Here is a 20935-nt window from a genome sequence, read left to right on the forward strand (position 1 = left end):
GGGTTGCAAAGGGGTGGAAAGTTTCCGGTAAATTTCCGGAAATTTTCCACGGGAAGTTTAGCTTGGGAATTTTGCCCAAAAAAGCACATGCTAGCATAATATTGTTTTTTTTGTATTTCTTTCTTTTCCCCACAGGTCCTCTCTTAAAATTACTAACAGAGATGGAATCTTAATTGTTAAGGAATTTCTTAATCAATATATGTTTATCTTCTTACTTGGCTTGTTTTAATAATTACAAGTTTTGTGTGTGACTGTGAACAAATGTGTCCTGATTGGTTGGATGAGTGGATGAGTGATTAGCTCCCTCTATTTGTAATATTTGCATATCGAATTGTGATTGGCCTGCAGGCATCTGTAAGACTGCTATAGTTTTTTTAAGATCCAGGTTAGGGGTCCTGAGGGAAGTCATTTTGTTTTCTGCTGATGTTGTGATGATGCAGTAAGTAAATCAGACTTTATACCAAATAAACCAGTTACTTGTTGAACTCTGTTGTCCTTCAATTTAAAATATACAAAATAATACACTATTGGTGATGTAGCGTCGTGTGTGTACAGGTCATGCTTCCATCACATGGAGCATCAGCAAAAATGTACTCACCCTGTTGCAATCGTGCTGATCGACCGCAGTTCGACACAGAGATGAATGCCCTTTATTTCTCTGCATAGAACAATGCCACGTTTACCGTCGGATGTGTGGAAGCATTTTACCCCAGGCATCAAAGATGGAAAGACTATGTACATGTGCAAACACTGTAGAAAGCCATATGTAAAGAATGCCACAAAGATGCAGCAGCATTTATCCAAATACAACAACTTCACTCAAAGCTCACAGCAGTCAGCCCAGAGTTCCTCTGCTTCCATTCAAGAAGATGATGGTTCTCATTCAGCATCAGGCTCCTTATCATCAGCAACTCCTGGCCCACTTGGAAGGTTCTTTGATACAATGGATAACCATAGCCAGAAGAATGCAGATGAGTGCCTTGCTCGAGCTGTATATGCAACAGGCTCGCCCCTCATGCTCACAGCCAATGTGTACTGGAAGAGATTTTTCAATGTTATTCGCCCTGCATACTGTCCTCCCACCAGACATGCTTTGTCTACTTATTTGCTGGAGGCTGAGTATAAGAGTCCAAGGAAAGCTCAAAGAAACGATAGCGATGGCAGACTGTGTTGCAGTTATCTCAGATGGGTGGTCAAATGTACGAGGGGAGGGCATCATAAACTACATCGTCTCCACTCCTCTCCTAGTGTTCTTCAAGAGCACAGACACGAAGGACAACAGACACACAGGCACATACATTGCTGATGAGCTGAAAGCGGTCATCAACGATCTTGGATCACAAAAGGTCTTTGCAGTAGTTACTGACAATGCTGCGAATATGAAGGCTGCTTGGGCTCAAGTGGAGGAGGCCTACCCTCATATTACGTCTATTGGGTGCACAGCTCATGGGCTTAACCTGCTCCTCAAGGACATCATGGGTTTGAGAACCATGGAAGCACTGTACAAGAGAGCTAAGCAAGCTGTTAAGTATGTCAGGGGAAAACAGGTAGTTGCAGCAACCTACAACTCCAAGCAAATGACAAAGAACAAGAACACCACACTGAAGCTGCCCAACAACACTAGATGGGGTGGTGTTGTCATAATGTACAACAGCCTTCTGGAGGGTAAGGAGTCGCTGCAAGAAATGGCAATATCCCAGTCTGGGGATATGGAAACCACCATCAAGAAAATACTGCTGGATGATGTGTTTTGGGAGAGAGTGGTTAGCAGCCTTAAACTACTCTCACCAGTAGCATCTGCAATTGCTCAGATTGAAGGAGATGACGCTGTCTTGTCAGATGTTCTCAGGCTTTTTACTGATTTAAAAGAACAAAATCAGCATTGCCCTACCCACATCCCTGCTGCTCAAAGCAGAGGAGAAGGCAATTGTTCAATTCATACAGACGCGTCAAGAATTTTGTGTCAAGCCGATTCATGCTGCAGCATACATGCTGGACCCAAAGCATCTTGGGAGACCAATACTTTCTGGAGAACAGATCAACAGCGCTTACAGTGTGATTTCTACCCTCTCACGCCACCTCAATCTGGACGTGGGCAAAGTTCTGGGAAGTCTGGCAAAGTTCTCTACCAAGCAAGGTCTTTGGAATGGGGACGGGATATGGGAATCATGCAAGCATATCAGTGCACATACCTGGTGGAAGGGACTTTGTGCATCTGAGGCCCTGTCACCTATTGCATCGGTGATACTCCAAATCCCACCTTCATCAGCGGCCTCTGAACGAAACTGGTCACTTTTTGGGAATACGCATACAAAGGTGCGCAACAGGCTGACTAACAAGAGAGTGGAGAAACTGGTGGCTATCCGAGCGAACCTACAACTTATTGAGCCAGATACAGAAGTGTCCACCACACAGCTAGACACTGACACAGAGGAGGAAATGGACACGTCAGAGCCAGAGTCAGAGAATCAGGAGGAGCAATGAGGAGTAGAAGACTCAGAAGACTCATGAGTAGAAGACTCAAAGGGACAAAATAAGGACAAATTACAGGCTAAATAAGCTGACGCTCTTTTTATTTTATTTTAGATGGGTCTTTTTGTGGGGGTTCAATAAAGTTCAAAATTATAACCTAAATAAAGTTTTGAAAGCCTGTTTTTATTTGTATGGAACAGTATGTCTATTTTGACGACAAAGATAATATAAGGGTCAGAGACAAAAACCATCAGTGTGCAAAAAAACTCAAAATTCCCATAAATTCCCAAAATTCCTGAAAATTCCCATGGAAAGTTTCCTCTTTTAAAAATTCCCAGAATTTTGCAACCCTAGTATTTATCGTGAGATACTTTTTAGAGGCCTCTTCAACCTCCATCTGTAGATATGCTTGTGCCAAGTCAATTTTGGTGAAACGTTTCCCTCCGGATAGTGAGGTGAAAATATCTTCTATCCTCGGAAGAGGATACTGTACCGTGTGAAAGACCGGGTTTACAGTCACCTTGAAGTCCCCACAGATGCGAATTTTTCTCTGTTCTTCAGATTTATCATTATTCAACGTTTTCTTCATGACCGGGACGATGGGTGTTGCCCACTCGCTCCAATCTATCTTGGATAATACGCCTGCCTTTTCCAAATTCTCCAGCTCTGCCTCGACTGCTGGACGAATTGCGTATGGCACCGGCCTTGCCTTAAAAAACTTGGGAATTGCCGCATCTTCCACTTTTATTGAGGCGGTGACGCCTTTCAAGGCTCCTAGTTCCTGTTGAAACACTTCCTTGGCGTTGGCCAAGATGTCTTTTAATCGTTCAGGTATGACATCATCATTTTTTTTCTTACTGGTCACCGTCAGTGCCTGAATGGAGTGCCAGTCTAAACGTATCTTCCTGATCCATTCACGTCCCAACAGCAGTGGACCACCATCTTGCAGAACGTATAAATACAACTTCTGTATTTCCTTGCCGTTGTATACAACAGGCACCCTTATTTTCCCTTTGGGGTATACTTTCTGGCCCGTATATGTTTTCAAGGTAATGGATGTGTCTTTCAAAGGTATATGCGGAAATAGCCGCTCGTAATCCCGTCGACTTATGACGGTCAGGGCCGATCCTGTATCTAGCTCCATTTTAACTGGGGACCCCGCTATCGTGAGGGTAACCCAAATGGTCTGGTAATCTTTTTTGGCAATTACATTATGTAATTTGAGACAGCTTAGTCTCTTGTTTCCGGAGTCGCTATCGCTCTTCTGGTCTTCGGAGCTACTGTCCGTCATCATTTGTACCTTTCTGTACTTTTCCTTATTGATTTTTTTCCTATCCGTGGATTTTTTGTTTCCAGATCGGCATACACGTGCAATGTGTCCAATCTTTCCGCATTGCCTGCATGCTTTGTCCTTGAACCAGCAGTCCCTCTGGTCATGGGTGGATCTGCCGCAGCGATAACATCTCTCGAAACCCTGTGTCATTTCATGGGTGCCGAAGTCCTGTGGCTTTTGCTGTATCTCTGCAGCTCCTCTTGCGGCTGCTTCGTATGATACAGCCACACTGAAAGCCTTGTCCAGTGTCAAATCTTTCTCAGAAAGTAGCCTTTTCTGTGTTCCTTCACTTAGGAGACCGCAGACGAATTTGTCTCGAAGAGAATCTGCCAGTCCTGCCCCGAATTGGCAGTGCTTTGACAGCTTCCTTAATTCGGTGAGGTAATCAGCGTTACTTTCATTCTTGTGCTGATTCCTCCTGAAGAATTTGAATCGTTCCGCTATCAGCAGCGGTGTTGGGTTTAAGTGCTCCTGTAGGGTATCAACAATCTCCTTAAAATTCTTGTCCTTCGGTTTGGCTGGAGTGATTAAGTTTCGTAACAGCCCGTATGTCCTTGCGCCCATTAGATTTAGAAGTACTGATGCCTTTTTATCATCCTCTATTTCATTTGCTGTGCAATATACCTCCACTCTTTCCACATGTGGTCCAATCCTCTATATCGCTATCGAAATCAGTAATATTGCCAGTCTTAGGCATCCTGAAAAAAAATGGCGCCTCCCGCACTTTCCTTTCTTCCCCGCAGAAAAAAAATGGCGCCTCCCGCGCTTTCCCGCCGCTGCCGCTTCTGACAACGCTGTTCTCCGCGGTTTTTATTTACATCGGTATTTTTAATAGGTGGAGACTCGTTCCCGCCGGACTCTCTGGGACTTTTCCCTCCCTCTGCTTGGTCCGAACGCCGACCTGCTTTGCAGCGCCGGCCGTCTCCCGAGTGCTCCACCCTCTGTCTCCGTTTGCCTCCGCCTTCGCTGCTCGGCCCCGCTGCAGAGCCAGCCGATGGAGCCCCAGCACGCCGCCCAGGAAGGATTATTGCAGTACCTGCCACCAGCTCGGCTAGCTGGTGAAACCACAATTTTTTTTATTTTTTTCTTTCTTGTTTTTCTTCGACTTTCGTCTGAGGAATCGATCTCCTTGAGGTGCTGCCAAATTGCAGGTAAGTCCGTTTCCAATTCGTCGCCACTGTTGTATCCGTGTGTTAATGGAGACACGGAATGCAGGAGTTGGTTTCACAGGTGTTTACTGAACAAAGTCTGGCGGTGTACTAACAGATACAAGACACTATACAGGCTTATATAGCCCAAGTGGCCATTACCGGCATTACAGTACACAGGGGCTCTTAAAGGCACATACACCACAATTCACCTTCAAACAAATTACGAATCCTTCAAACCACAGCCAATCCTAGAACATCACATCACACCTCTTTGGTCCTACATGAACATACAAGTATGAAAGCCAGTACTCACAATGCTGTCTAATCTGGCTTCTACTGCCACCAGGGCAACAATCTGTACTCCCATGGAGACGGAGTCACTAACTGGACCCTGGCCACTTCTGTGGTAGGGGGTTGTTGCATATTCCAATGCAGCTGATATGTGCTGGTTTGATTCCTGCTTGTCTGATGTTACTGTAATGAAGGCTGTATACTCCAGAGTCACAGCTGTCAGCTGTTGCACATCCTGAATGATTGATCTCAGTGTCTGCACATACGTGTGATGTTTTGGGACCATCCTTCTTTTCAGGTAAGGACTCAAAAACTAGGTTCCATGACTCCAAAGCCATGGGCAGCCTACTCCTCTGCCTCTTCTAGCAAGCTGGCAGATTCTCACTCATTCCCCACTCCTTTGGCTCCTCTATGCTCTGTGAATCACTGAGTGGCAAACCCTCACTTACACTATTTAATTCCTTCAGGTGAAAGTTTCTAAGCTGGTGCATGGAAGTAAGAAAGCAAGTGACACAGGGGGTGATGTTGAAGGGTTGGGGCAGAGAAGCATGGGGCAGGATCTTGCTCCAGGGACTTCTATGTGGCCATGTCCTCCTCTCTTCCTTATCATCATCATCGCCATCATCATCATGATCGCTGGAAGGAGCCCTCACATCCTAGTCCAGGTGCACAAGGTACAGATGAAGACATTGATGGCCCACCAAACAGAAGGCAGCTGATGGCAAGCCACAAGGCCCTTCTAAGTGCACCAGGCTGCATGCCAGCGAGCATGTGCACATTGTTGGAGAGCATGGAAGGGTCCAGCTCCAACTTATGTGCTGTCTTCGTGCATGGCATTTAAATCATGCAGTCAGCCACGGAGCAAGTGATCATCTCCCTGAGCATTGCAGGGAACCCCACAGTGATGAAGAGTCTGGTGACCATTTCAATGGAAGTTCAGACAGCTGCCATCTTGACTCTGGGGTCCAACATCTCCTCTGGCTTACAAAGCCTGAAGGAGAATGTGATTAGGGGCATTGAGAGTCTCCCAGCACACCCACACTCTGTTCTCGTTTAGAGCAGAGGGAGTGCAGGGGCTCAGCCTCCTGAGAGTGGCATTGGTTCCATGGGAGAGGCACTCGGTGTCTTCTCTAATGATGACAGCACAGTTGCTCCCCCGCCAACCTCTCAACTAGGGCCCTTGTTGGTGCCAGACAGCCAAATGTGCAAGACTGCCCTGGCTGAAGCCGAGTCCCAGCATTCTGCCTCAACAGTCACAGCTCTTCGAATTCACCCATCACAGCCATCTCACATGCCCATATCGGACGTTCAACAGCCATGTATCTCACAAGCTGTAGCTGCTGGGGAACCACATCGTGGGAGCACTAGAATAGGTAACTGAGCACACAAGACAGCCATTAGGGCTTTGCACAAGGTGATTTGTAGATAGTTATCAGTCATGCAACCATTTGCCAAATTAAGAATGAAATCTTTTGGAGTAGTGAAGTAAACTGTTTTGTTTTGGTATAGCTGTTGGTCGTCATAATCTTAGTGACGTAACAAGAACAATCATGAAGTTGTACTGTTTGCAGGCATAGATATGGCGGGTGTCAGGACTGGGAAGGAGAGAATGTTGGCAGCTCGCAATACTGCTGGGCCATGTTCTTCCTCTGCATCCTCCGGTTCCTTATCCCCTTCTTCATCTTCCTGCTCTACTTCTTCTTCTTCAGGTAGCTCCAAGACAAATCCCCTTTGTATAGCAAGATTGTGAAGCATGCAGCAAATGATTATGAATATTGACGCTTGCTCTGGGCTGTAGTGAAGGTCTCCTCCCAAGCTGTCTGGGCAGCGGAACTGTTGTTACAGGATGCCAATGCTATGCTCAATCAGAACCCTTGTTGCTGTATGGTTCTCATTATATCGGTGCTCCGCCTCTGTGTCTGGGTTCCTGAGAGGAGTCATAAGCCACCAGGTGAGGGGATAGCCTTTGTCTCCCAGGAGCCAGCCAGCCATCCGATGGTCTGGGTAGAACAATTAAGGGGCTATTGAGAACTGTCGCAGCTTGAAAATGTCATGACTACTGCCAGGAAACCGGGCAAACACCTGCAATACTCTGTCTGTGGTCACAAACAAGTTGAAGACTGAGCGAATAGAAGCCCTTCCTGTTGAGAAACAGTGCTAGTTCATGATAAGGAGCACGCAGGACTATGTGCGTGCTGTCTATGATGCCCTGGATCTGGGGGAATTCAGCAATGTGGGCAAACCCTAGTGCTCTTTCTTCCGGCTTGTCTGTCTCCATGGCGAAGCTAATGAACTGTAGATGCCTCACAAACAGTGCATCAGTGACTTGCCGGAACACTGTGTGCACAGCAAACTGACTGTTGCTGATGTCACCAGAAGCAGCTTGGAAGGAGTCAGAGGCAGAAATGTTTACAGTCACAGTGATCTTCACTGCCACAGGCAGTAGAGTGCATGCCCTGGCGTTGTGCTCCAATTCTCGCTCCAACAGGTGGCATAGGTAAGTGATTATCTCCTTGATGGAACGCACCTACCTTACACACTACTCCTCTGTGAGGTTGAGATATGATATTATGTTTCTGAACACCCACATGCTGTAATGCCTCCTGCACCCTTGTCTCCTTCGCCCACTTCTTGCAGCCTGTGCAGGTCTTTGGTGCCTTCCTTGCCGCAGCGCCTTCTCCTGATTTCGGAGACTCAATGGTAAGCCCAGCAGCATTCCCATGTTCAGCAATTAAGAACAAGAAATTCCTGTGAAACAGTTATTGCCCTTCACAAACTCACTCTGCAAAAGTATCTCACAGACAAACAATTGCCAAAACAGCCAGAAACTTACTCCAAAAGCACCCTACAAGTCTAAAATGACTAACCAGAGACTTTCCTTAATGGAGGTGAGGATTCCTTTAAATACCGGTTGTAAAAGCTGTTTGACAATTGTTCCTGCCATGATTTGGTGGGCAGGTTAAGGAAGTCAAGTATCAGTTGCACACGGACACAAATTTCACAAATGGTCCTGATTCAGACACAGGACCCTTATTAACATATTTATATGACACTTGCATTTGTTCCGGGGCGCCTATTGAGCGCCCAAGCCAATATGGCACCTGGCGCACTTCCGGCACTGTTCTGGCACTAAACATCGTGCTGTAGGAGTCTACGTACTCCTAGCAAAAAATACTGAACTCGGAGAGGTTCAACAGAAAAGGTTTAATTGTTGAGACTGCATGTTGAACACAAAAATGGCGTCAGAGACTACACCAAGTCCGACTGCCTTTCATCAGTCCACAGCTTCGACTGCTCCTCCCCCGCTCTGGGCTTAACTATGTTGCAGATCGAGTTTCTTAAAGGTGTGATCCTTCTTAAAGGCATGACGCCTGATTTATAGTCTACGGACCGAAAAGCGGATTGTGTCCTTTCTGTGATCGGTACGCCACACAGCTCCCCCCAGAATCCGCTAGTAGGGAGTGTACGAACCGGCGTGGCGGCTTGATGGCACGGCCGGAACGGCTCTTGGCGGTTGGTGTCGGGAGCGGGGCAGTCGGACGCGTCGGGCTCTTAGGCGGTCTGCCCCGCGGTGGGGGTTGGCCCACTTGAACGGGTTCGTCGTGCTCTAGGTGCGCCAGCTTGAGCCGGTCGACCGACACCTTGTCAGTTCTGCCGCCCACTTCGAGGAGGAAGAACTTATTCCCCGTCTGGAGTACCTTGTAGTGTCCGTCGTATGGGGGCCGTAGAGGTCCTCGGTGGGCGTCATGGCGCACGAAAACAAATTTGGCCATGTGCAGGCTAGGTGGTACGCGGGTTGCTGGTTCGCCGTGCCGGCCAGTGGGTACCGGAGCGAACTGTTGTGCTCGGTTGGCGAAAGCGCGGCGTTGCTGGTCAGCCGACCAGGGGGTCGTGGTGGTGGGCAGGAACTCTCCGGGTACGCGCAGCAGCTGGCCGTACACGAGTTCCGCCGCCGAGGCTTGCAGGTCTTCCTTGACCGCGGAGCGTAGGCCAAGTAGCACCCACGGGAGGCGGTCGATCCAAGCCTCGTCCTCGAGGCTGGCGCGGAGGGATGCCTTCATGGACCTGTGGAATCGCTCGCACAGTCCGTTGGCTTGGGGGTGGTAAGCCGTGGTGCGGTGAACGGTCACCCCGAGGTTTCGGGCGATGGCGGCCCACAGATCAGAGGTGAACTGCGGGCCTCTATCCGACGTCATGTCGGAGGGGACGCCGAACCGAGCGACCCAGGTACCGATGAACGCCCTCACGATGTCGGTGGTGGTGGACGTCAGTGGAATGGCCTCGGGCCAGCGGGTGGCACGGTCCACGATTGTCAGCAGGTGCGTGTGACCTTGTGATGGCGGCAGGGGGCCGACGAGGTCGATGTGGACGTGGTCAAACCTTCTTTCTGGCACGGTGAACTCCTCGAGTGGGGCTTTGACGTGCTGGTGGATTTTGGCACGCTGGCAAGCTATGCAGGATCTGGACCAGACGCGCACATCTTTGCGCAGGCCGCGCCAGACAAATCGGTTGGCCACCAGTCTAATGGACGCGCGGGTGCCGGGGTGTGAGAGGCCGTGGACGATGTCGAATACCCGTTTTCGCCAGGACGCCGGGACTACGGGGCGGGGTTGCGCCAAGGAGGTGTCGCATTTGACTGTGTCGGCGGACGGGCCGCAGGCGAAGTCGGTCAGTCGCAGCCCTGGGAGGGTTGTGGGCGCGGAGAGCAGATCAGGGTCGGTGCGTTGCTCCGCTGCCAGTTGAGCATAGTCCACTGCCAGGTGGGCGCCGTGGACAGCGGGGCGGGATAGGCAGTCGGCCACCACGTTGTCTCGACCGGAGATGTGCCGGATGTCCGTGGTGAATTTGGACACCGCAGTGAGCTGGCGTTGTTGCCTGGCTGACCACGGGTCCACAGATTTTGCCATCGCGAATGTCAGGGGTTTGTGGTCGACAAACGCGGTGAAGGGGCGGCCCTCCAGAAGAAATCTAAAATGGCGGACTGCCAGGTACAGTGCGAGGAGCTCACGGTCAAAGGCACTGTATTTGGCCTCCGGGGGGCGTAGTTGGCGGCTGAAAAAGGCCAGCGGTTGCCAGGCCCCGTCGACCCACTGTTCGTACACAGCGCCGACCACGTGATCGGAGGAGTCCGTGGTGAGGGCCACCCTGGCATTGGGCTGTGGGTGAGCGAGCATGGTGGCGTCGGCGAGCGCCTTTTTGGTCGAGTCGAAAGCGGTCAACATGTCCGCTGACCACTCGATCGCCATTCTGTCTTTCTCACCCCGGAGGGCTTCGTATAGGGGCCGCATGAGGGAGGCCGCTCTGGGAATGAAGCGGTTGTAAAAGTTGATCATCCCCAAGAACTCCTGGAGGCCTTTGATGGTGGTAGGCCGGGGGAACTGCTGGACGGCTTGCACCTTGGCGGGCAGGGGAATGGCTCCGTCCTGCGTGATGTGGTGGCCGAGGAATTCGATCCTGCTGAGGCCGAATTGGCACTTGGCTGGGCTGATGATGAGCCCGTGCTCACTGAGCCGCTGGAACAGGGTGCGGAGGTGCTCGATGTGTTCTTGCTTGGAGGAACTAGCTACCAGGATGTCATCCAGGTAGACAAAGAGGAACTTCAGGTCCCGGAGGACCGAGTCCATGAGCCGCTGGAAGGCCTGGGCCGCGTTTTTGAGGCCGAAGGGCATTCGGAGGAACTCGAATAGCCCAAAAGGGGTGATTATGGCCGTCTTGGGAACGTCCGTGGGGTGGACTGGCACCTGATGGTAACCGCGCACCAGGTCAACTTTGGAGAAGACTGAGCGGCCGGCCAGTCTAGCCGAGAAGTCTTGAATGTGCGGTATGGGGTACCGATCCGGCGTGGTGGCGTCGTTTAGGCGCCGGTAGTCCCCGCAGGGGCGCCATCCCCCGTCGGGTTTGGTGACGATGTGGAGTGGGGAGGCCCAGGGGCTGTTGGAGCGGCGGATGATGCCGAGTTGTTCCATTGTGGCGAACTCGGCCCGCGCGATCTCCAGCTTGGCCGGGACCAGCCTGCGGGCGTGGGCATACACCGGTGGGCCTGTGGTGGGGATGAAGTGTTCTACCCCGTGCTTAGCAACTTTCGCGGAGAAGGTCGGGTTGGTGAGGGCTGGGAACTCAGCCAGGAGTGCTGAGTAGTCGTCCGTTGAGCGGGCACGGCACTGCCACGCCATTTCGGCGGGTTGGGGGGGGGGGGGCCATGGCGCCCGGGATAGGTGACATGGTGTTCATGTCCACGAAGCGGCGCCGAGGCATGTCGACCAACAGGCCGTGGGCGCACAGGAAATCAGCACCGAGGAGCGGGGAGAGCACCTTGGCGGTGATAAACTCCCAGTGGTAGCGGCGGCCTGCGAGGTCGATGGTGACGGTGCGGGTGCCGTACGTCCGGATGTCGGTGCCGTTGGCGGCAGCCAGCGCAGGGCCGCGGCCGCCTCGCTGGATCTCGAGGGCGGACGCGGGGATGATGCTGCGCTGCGCACCTGTGTCGCATAGGAAACGGCGTCCGGAGGCGCTGTCCGTAACGTACAGCAGCGCGCCTGCTTGCCCCACAGCCATCGTGTAGGCCGGTGTGGGGGCGGTTGGAAACGTGCAGGGATGGCTGCAGCGGCGTGCCCGTGCGCCAAACCTGGTATGGAAGTAGCAGTAGCCCTGGGTCGGAGGGCTTGGGGGACGTGGGGGCCTCGTGGCCGAGCTGTGTGGCCACGCGATAGAGGGTGGAGCGCGCGCCGACGCTGCGGAGGCCAGGTCGGGGGTGACGGCGTGGTTGGAGCCGGCGGACAGGAGCTTATCGGCTTTGTCGGCCAGGGCCTCGAGGTCCGTGAGGCTGGACGCACGATCGCCGGGCGGATGCTGGGAGGTAGTTGGCGGATAAAGAGCGTGCGGAAGAGGGAGCCGGGCGGTTTCTCGTCGGTCAGAGCAAGCATGTGTGAGAGCAAGTCTGACGGCGTGGAGTCACCGAGGCCCGGGAGGTCAAGGAGGTGGCAGTTGCGCAAAAATTGGGAGGCTGTGAATTTTTTAAGGAGCGCGGCCTTGAGATATGCGTACTTGCCTTCCTCCGAAGGGTTTTGTAGTGTTGTCCAGACTTTCGTGATTGTGGAGCTGCCCAGGGAGGCGAGGAGGTAGTCGTACATCGTTGCGTCGGCGGTGATGCCGCGGAGTCGGAATTGCGATTCGGCTTGAAGGAACCAGGCGGTGGCTAGGTTCTCCCAGAACTCCGGCAGCTTCACAGAAACTGCGTTTGTGTCAGCCATGGTTACGCTTAGGAGTCGTCCTGAGCGTCGGGGTCACCAATGTAGGAGTCGACGTACTCCTAGCAAAAAATACTGAACTCGGAGAGGTTCAACAGAAAAGGTTTAATTGTTGAGGCTGCATGTTGAACACAAAAATGGCGTCAGAGACTACACCAAGTCCGACTGCCTTTCATCAGTCCACAGCTTCGACTGCTCCTCCCCCGCTCTGGGCTTAACTATGTTGCAGATCGAGTTTCTTAAAGGTGTGATCCTTCTTAAAGGCATGACGCCTGATTTATAGTCTACGGACCGAAAAGCAAATTAGAACGAGGAAAGTAACTATCTCTCTACCATTCTCTCTATTTGTGCCTTTCTCTGTCTCTCTCCATCTCATAGATGTTAGAAATTAGAACCTGTCTCACAGGCGTAAGTGATTAGCATTGGCCTTTTCTAACTGTCAGCAACATACAGGTGAAATAATGAGCTTGCTTCAAAATTCAGTTTGCTGTTTTTTCTGAAAATGAAACCAATATTAAATGAAGAAAAAATCTCTGTCTCTCCCTCACCTGGCTCTCTTTCTCTGTCTTTGACCCCAGTCTCTCTCTCTCACCCCCTAAGCTCAATATACTTACTAAAGCTACAACTTTAATAAATTTAAATAAAGGAAACTACGATGGTCTGAGGCGTGAGTTGGATAGGATTGATTGGGGAATGTCACTCAAAGGGTTGACGGTGGATAGGCAATGGCAAACATTCAAAGGCCGCACAGATGAACTACAGAATTTGTTCATCCCAGTTTGGCATAAAAATAAAACAAAAAAGGTGACTCAACCATGGCTAACAAGGGAAATTAGGGATAGCATAAGATCCAAGGAGAGGACATATAAATTGGCCAGAAAAAGCAGTAAACCTGAGGATTGGGAGCAGTTTAGGATTCAACAAAGAAGGACAAAGGGATTAATTAAGAAAGGGAAAATAGAATATGAGAGTAAGCTTTCAGGGAACATAAAAACTGACTGTAAAAGCTTTTATAGATATGTGAAGAGAAAAAGATTGGTGAAGTCAAGCGTAGGTCCCTTGCAGTCAGAATCAGGGGAATTTATAATGGGGAACAAAGAAATGGCAGACCAACTAAATACATATTTTGGTTCTGTCTTCACAAAGGAGGACACAAATAACCTCCCAGAGATGTCGGGGAACATAGGGTCTGATGAAAGGGAGGAACTGAAAGAAATCAGTATTTGTAGGGAAATGCTGTTAGGGAAATTGATAGGATTGAAGGCCGATAAATCCCCAGGGCCTGATAATCTACATCCTAGGGTACTTAAGGAAGTGGCCCTAGAAATAGTTGATGTTTTGCTGATCATCTTCCAGCATTTGATGGAATCTGGAACAGTTCCCATGGATTGGAGGGTAGCTAATGTTACCCCACTATTCAAAAAAGGTGGGAGAGAGAAAACGGGGAATTACAGATCGGTAAGCCTGACATCAGTAGTGGGGAAAATGCTAGAGTCCATTATAAAAGATGTAATAGCAGAGCACATGGAAAACAGTGACAGGATTGGACAAAGTCAACATGGATTTACAAAAGGTAAATCGTGCTTGACTAATCTACTGGAATTTTTTGAGGATGTAACTGGTAAAATAGATAAGGGAGAACCAGTGGATGTGGTGTATTTGGACTTTCAGAAGGCTTTCGATAAGGTCCCGCATAAGAGATTAGCGTGTAAAGTTAAGGCACATGGGATTGGGGCAAGGTATTGGCTTGGATAGAGAACTGGTTGGCAGACAGAAAGCAAAGAGTTGGAATAAACGGGTCTTTTTCCGAGTGGCAGGCAGTGACTAGTGGGGTACCGCAGGGATCGGTCCTTGGGCCCCAGCTATTCACAATATATATTAATGATTTAGACAAGGAAACTAGATGTAATGTCTCCAAATTTGCAGACGACACAAAGCTGGGTGGGCGTGTGTGCTGTGAGGAGGATGCTGAGAAACTCCAGGATGATTGGGCAAAAGCATGGCAGATGCAATATAACGTGGATAAATGTGAGGTTATCCACTTTGGTGGCAAAAACAGGAAGGCAGATTATTATCTGAATGGCAATAGATTGGGAGAAGGGGAAGTGCAAAGAGACCTGGGTGTCCTTGTGCACCAGTTGCTGAAGGTAAGCATGCAGGTGCAGCAGGTGGTTAAGAAGGCAAATGGCATGTTGGCCTTCGTAGCGAGAGGGTTTGAGTACAGGAACAAGGATGTCTTGCTGCAGTTATACAGGGCCTTGGTGAGACCACATCTTGAGTATTGTGTGCAGTTTTGGTCCCCTTATCTGAGGAAGGATGTTCTTGCCATGGAAGGAGTTCAGCGAAGATTCACCAGGCTGATACCTGGGATGGCAGGAATGACGTATGAGGAGAGATTGGGTCGATTGGGCTTGTACTCGCTGGAGTTTAGAAGAATGAGAGGGGATCTCATTGAAACTTATAAAATTCTGACAGGACTGGACAGACTAGATTCTGGAAGGATGTTCCCGATGGTCGGGGAGTCCAGAACCAGGGGTCACAGTCTAAGGATAAGGGGTAGGCCATTTAGGACAGAAATGAGGAGGAATTTCTTCACCCAGAGAGTGGTGAACCTGTGGAATTCTCTACCACAGAAGGCAGTAGAGGCCAATACATTAAATATATTCAAGAAGGAGTTGGATATATTTCTTAAGGCTAAAGGGATCAAGGGGTATGGGGAGAAAGCAGGGACCGGGTACTGAATTTGGATGATCAGCCATGATCACATTGAATGGCAGAGCAGGCTCGAGGGGCCGAATGGCCTACTCCTGCTCCTATCTTCTATGTTTCTAACTGTAATCAGAACATGTTTTTTCTTTCTCCATCTCTCTCACTCTCTCACATACACACACGGCCTCTATTTTAAAAAGAAATCACTCAATGTAAATTTTACCTCAAAGACACTTTTGTAATTTGTCCTTTTGTTCTGCAAAATTATTTGAAGAAATGCTACTGAGCAGAAATGCTCGAAGCTAAAGAAAATATTCTATCAGTACAGCTGACTGAATGGTACCAATGCATCCCAGGAAATTAAGTACACTGCACATGTTCAGAATGCATAATCCAAATTCAGCTCACAAAGTCACAGCTCTGGGTAAAAATATCAAGTCCAAGCCTATACTTTTGGGAAGCACCTTGGGATGTTTTACTACGTTAAAGACGCTATATAAATGCAAGTTGTTGTTGTTGAGAGGCTTCAAGTAAAAACTTTAATGAAGGCATTAAAAAACACAAATGGCAATTTCATTATGTTATTGTGAAATATGTAATTTTTGAACTTTTTTTGAAATTAGAAGTTTCAGTTACCGAAAAAAAAAATGGCAAATGAAAAAAATCAGATAGCATTTTGAGTGATTTGTGGGGACCTGGTGGCCAGATTGCAGGGTGATGAGTTTACATAGGCAAAACGCATTATTTATGTGTACCTAGGAATTTCTAATTGGAAAAAATCTGTCATAAAAATGTTTGACGAAAACATAACAGGAAGTCAAGTTGTTCAGAGGGGAAGTGGGCGCAGATGCAAGATTTTTATAAAATATAGATGGGCATCACTTGCTGAAAACCTAAAAATTGGGATGAACGGGAGGGGTGCCTCTGTCATTCCCAGCACTATTATAGGACCTAGGCAATGTTAATTAACCCTAGAGCTGAACAAACACCAATGTTAGATTAAGGTATATTAGCAGTAATTTATTATGTTTACATTGCTGATGAATTCCCTTTTATTCTGTTGCATGCTGTTTATTTCTCAGTACTGTCAGAAATATGCTTCTATTCTACTTTTCAATTATATCACTGTGCACTGTTATTGAAGATTAATAAAAAGCAATTCATCTTTCCAAGTATGTAAATAACCTGCCAAACAGAATCCCAAAGAAACCTACATTATTCCTAGTAATGGCATTGCAAAGTTGCTGTTAAGTGGAGCCATACAAGCATATATGATGTATGAGTTCTACTTCAAATACTACAATCACTTTTTCCAAAATTCCAAGTAAATTCTGTCTAAATTGTCTAATAGAACCTTTTTTTCTTCCTTATTCAGCATTATCATTCCATCAACGATTCATGCAGATGATAACCTACTGCCTCCTGTATCTACAGTGACATGTTACATACCTCAATGTGCCACTGTATGCACTGGCAACAAAGAGTCCAGGAACTCCAGGCATCTGATCCAAAATCTCCACAACCAATAATGGCATCAGCTTTGAAAAAAGAGAGAGTTAAAAATAAACTATTTTAAAAAGAATGACATTTATATTATAGCTTTTTGTTGCTTTTTTGACTCTTCCGGAATTGGTTAGCATTTATTTTACCAGAAGTTTAGAAGAATAAATGGGTATAAGTAGAGATTTTCCACTCTAGCACTCCTGGCACATAGATCAGGAAACTGCGTGCTCAAGCTCATGATTTTCTGGTCATTAAAATTACATAGGATATACAGCATAGAAACAGGCCATTCGGTCAACCAGTCCATGTCGGTGTTTATGCTCCACTCGAGCCTCCTCCCGTCTTTCCTCATCTAAATCTATCAGCGTTACCCTCTATTCCCTTCTCCCTCATGTGCTTATCTAGCCTCCCCTTAAATGCATCTATTAGCTTCAACCACTCCCTGTGTTAGCAAGTTTCATATTCTCACCACTCTTTGGGTAAAGAAGTTTCTTCTGAATTCCCTATTTCATTTCTTGGTGACTATCTTATATAGAAACATAGAAGATAGGAGCAGGAGTAGGCCATTCGGCCCTTCGAGCCTGCTCCACCATTCAACGAGATCATGGCTGATCATCCAAACCCTAGCACCCGGTCCCTACACCGACAGCCATCCCACCCAAGCCCTATCCCCGTAACCCCATAACCCCACGTATTTAATCCCCCCTAACACTAAGGGTCAATTTTTATCATGGTCAATCAACCTAACCCGCACATCTTTGGACTCGAGTTTTGCTCTTCCCCACAAGTAGAAACACTCTCTCTGGGCTGGATTTTGTGAATGGAGGCGAGTTGAAGGCGGGACTGCTGCTTGTCATGTCAATGTCCGGCCTCCATCCTCGCCTGACCAATCAGAGGGATTTTCCCCTGATTGAGCTTGTTAAGCCCACCCTGCGGGCTCAGCAGGCCAATTAGGGAGGAAGTCACTGACAGATCACGTCAACGTCAGACGTGCTGTCAAGACTTCTTGAAAGAAGAAATGACAGCGTTTGACAGCTCTGTGAAGCTGTCAAACACTGCCATTCTCTTTAGTTTGATGAGACTTTGTGGTGAGGACTCATCAAATCTTTCAACTTTGTAAATTTCACATGTCTGTAAGATCGGAGGATCCAACAGCCATTGTGTGAAATTGACAAGGAGAATATCAGCTCTCCCCATCCAGCACGGCTAAAGGCTGTAGAAAGAAAACAAGGTAAGTGCACACTTTTTTAAACTAATCACTCACCTTACATACTTACCACTCCACACTTGCACCCATCACTCACCTCTACACCTTACTTCCAGGTGCCTCCGACCAGCGCAGACCTCCTCCACCCCGGTGGGGTTCTCAGAGGTCGGAAAGCCTTCACCTGAAGGTAAAATGGCACTAATCCTTTTTTCTGTCTGTTAACTACCTGTTAACAGGCAGTTAAAAGGATTAAATGCCTTTCCCGCCTCCAGGAGACGGGACCCGAAGCTGCACATTTTCCCGCCTCCTGGCAAAAGGGCACGGAGGCGGGATGGGGGCGGGTTTGCCATCCGCCCCCACTTTGTCCGATTTTACCACCTGTCCCGCCTCCATGCCCATCCTCGGGACTTGGAAAATCCAGCCCTCTGTGTCTACTCTATCAAAACCTTTCATAATTTTAAAGATCTCTATTAGGTCACCCCTCAGTCTTCTCTTTTCAAGAGAAAAGAGACCCAGCCTGTTTATCCTTTCTCCAGTGCCTCTGTATCCTTTTTATAATATGGCGACCAGAATTGTATGCAGTACTCCAAGTGTGGTCTAACCAAGCTTCAATACAAGTTTAGCATAACTTCACTACTTTTTAATTCTATCCCTCTAGAAATAAACCCTAGTGCTTGGTTTGCTTTTTTTTATGGCCTTGTTAACCTGTTTCGCTACTATTAGTGATTTGTGTATTTGTACTCCAAGATCCCTTTGCTCTTCTATCCCATTAAGATTCTAATTTGGGTGGGAGGGTATGCTGTGAGGAGGATGTCATGAAACTCCAGTACGATTTGGACAGGTTAGGTGATTGGGCAGAAACATGGCAAATGCACTATAATGTGGATAAATGTGAGGTTATCCACTTTGGTGGCAAAAACAGGAAGGCAGATTATTATTTGAATGGCAATAGATTGGAAGAAGGGGAAGTGCAAAGAGACCTGGGTGTTCTTGTGCACCAGTCGCTGAAGGTAAGCATGCAGGTGCAGCAGGCGGTTAAGAAGGCAAATGTATGTTGGCCTTCGTAGCAAGAGGGTTCGAGTACAGGAACAAGGGTGTCTTGCTACAGTTGTACAGGGCCTTGGTGAGACCGCACCTTGAGTATTGTGTGCAGTTTTGGTCGCCTTACCGGAGGAAGGACGTTCTTGCCATGGAGGGAGTTCAGCGAAGATTCACCAGGCTGATACCTGGGATGGCAGGAATGACGTATGAGAAGAGATTGTGTCGATTGGGCTTATACTCACTGGAGTTTAGAAGATTGAGGGGGGATCTCATCGAAACCTATAAAATTCTGTCAGGCCTGGACAGACTAGATGCTGGAAGGATGTTCCCGATGGTCGGGGAGTCCAGAGCCAGGGGTCATAGTCTAAGGATAAGGGGTAGAACATTTTGGACTGAAATTAGGAGGAATTTCTTCACCCAGAGAGTGGTGAACCTGTGGAATTCTCTGCCACAGAGGGCAGTGGAGGCCAATTCATTAAATATATTCAAGAAAGAGTTGGATATATTTCTTAAGGCTAATGGGATCAAGGGATATGGGGAGAAGGCAGGGACAGGGTACTGAATTTGGATGATCAGCCATGATCTCATTGAATGGCGGAGCAGGCTCGAAGGGCCGAATGGCCTACTCCTGCTCCTATCTTCTATGTTTCTATGTTTCTAATATGTGACCTCCCTATTTTTCTTATCAAAATGTAATACCTCATCTGTGTTGAAATTAATTTGCCAATGATATGCCCATTCTGCAAATTTATTCATGTCTTCCTGTAATATGTTGCAGTCCTCCTCAGTATTGACTATCGCCCCCCAATTTGGTGTCATCCACAGATTTAGAAATTGTGTTTTTGAGTCCAAAGTCTAAATCGTTAATATAAATTGTGAACAACAGTGGTCCCAGCACTGATTCTTGTGGCTCAGTTGGTTGCCCCCTTGCTTCTGGGTCAGAAGGTTGTGGGTTCACAGTCCCACTTGAGGGACTTGCACAAAAATCTAGGTCGACAGTACTGAGGGAGTGCTGCACAGTCAGAGGTGCCGTCTTTTGGATGAGACGTTAAACCAAGGCTGCATCTGCCCTCTCAGTTAGACGTAAAAGATCCCATGGCACTATTTCGAAGAAGAGCAGGGGAGTTATCCCCGGTGTCCTGGCCAATAGTTATCCCTCAACCAACATAACAAAAACAGATTATCTGGTCATTATCACATTGCTGTTTGTGGGACCTTGCTGTGTGCAAATTGGCTGCCGCGTTTCTTCCATTACAACAGTGACTCCACTTCAATAGTACTTCCTTGGCTGTAAAGCGCTTTGAGACGTCCAGTGGTCGTGAAAGGCACTATATAAATGCAAGTCTTTCTTTCTTTCTTTCTTTGACTACTGGGGCTAAAAAATCTCCTGTTTTTGGAGTACTGGATGGCAATGCTGCTAATAAGGAAAGAAATTAACAGCTTTCTTTGAGCCAATAGGGTTAGAAGAGTCCTGGCGTTACAGCTAAATATGGGCCTAGAAGTTCGATTGCATCTAAATGCTGCACGTAGGGGGTGGGACGTACGCTGCACACGCCTCTTCACACAGTCTCAGGCAGCACATTAAGTTCGTGCTAGGATCTCATTAAAATGATTCAGGTCTGTAGCCAGTGCTACTCGTTTATGCCTGTTTGGGAGGGCAGGAAATCAAGCATCTCTGACGCCACTTGAAGGCAGTCGGCACTTCTTAAAGAGGAGCTGCACTCTGGCTGCAGACAGCAGGGAAACTGACCAGCTTCAATAGGATAGCTGGAGGAGGTCCAGACAGGGTACCAAGGTTCTCCGATGCCACATTGGAGGCTCGGTGAAGGTGGCAGACAGGAGGAGGGAGATCCTGTTCTTCCCAGGGAGCAGAAAGCCCTCCAGGCAACACCTACAATGCCGCTAGGAAGAGGTTGCAGAGTAAGGTCAATGCCAGCGGCTTATTCCAGGACATGTCTGCAATTTCGCAAGAAGTTCAATG

At 48.3% G+C, this 20935-nt stretch overlaps 1 protein-coding gene across 3 annotated transcripts in view; it reads right to left on the reverse strand.

Moving 5' to 3' along the window:
* LOC147102962 (sodium-coupled monocarboxylate transporter 1-like) overlaps nt 1-20935 on the reverse strand; it is a 163276-nt gene that overhangs the window by 57098 nt on the left and 85243 nt on the right. For all 3 annotated transcript variants that reach the window (XM_085963948.1, XM_085963949.1, XM_085963950.1), the window contains one exon: nt 16653-16741. In XM_085963948.1, coding sequence (XP_085820074.1) covers nt 16653-16741 — 89 coding nt within the window. The remainder of the gene's footprint in view (nt 1-16652; nt 16742-20935) is intronic.

This window comes from Somniosus microcephalus, chromosome 21, assembly GCF_052327205.1.
Source record: "Somniosus microcephalus isolate GS21.2 chromosome 21, FLI_Smic_1.0, whole genome shotgun sequence".
Lineage (NCBI taxonomy): Eukaryota > Metazoa > Chordata > Chondrichthyes > Squaliformes > Somniosidae > Somniosus > Somniosus microcephalus.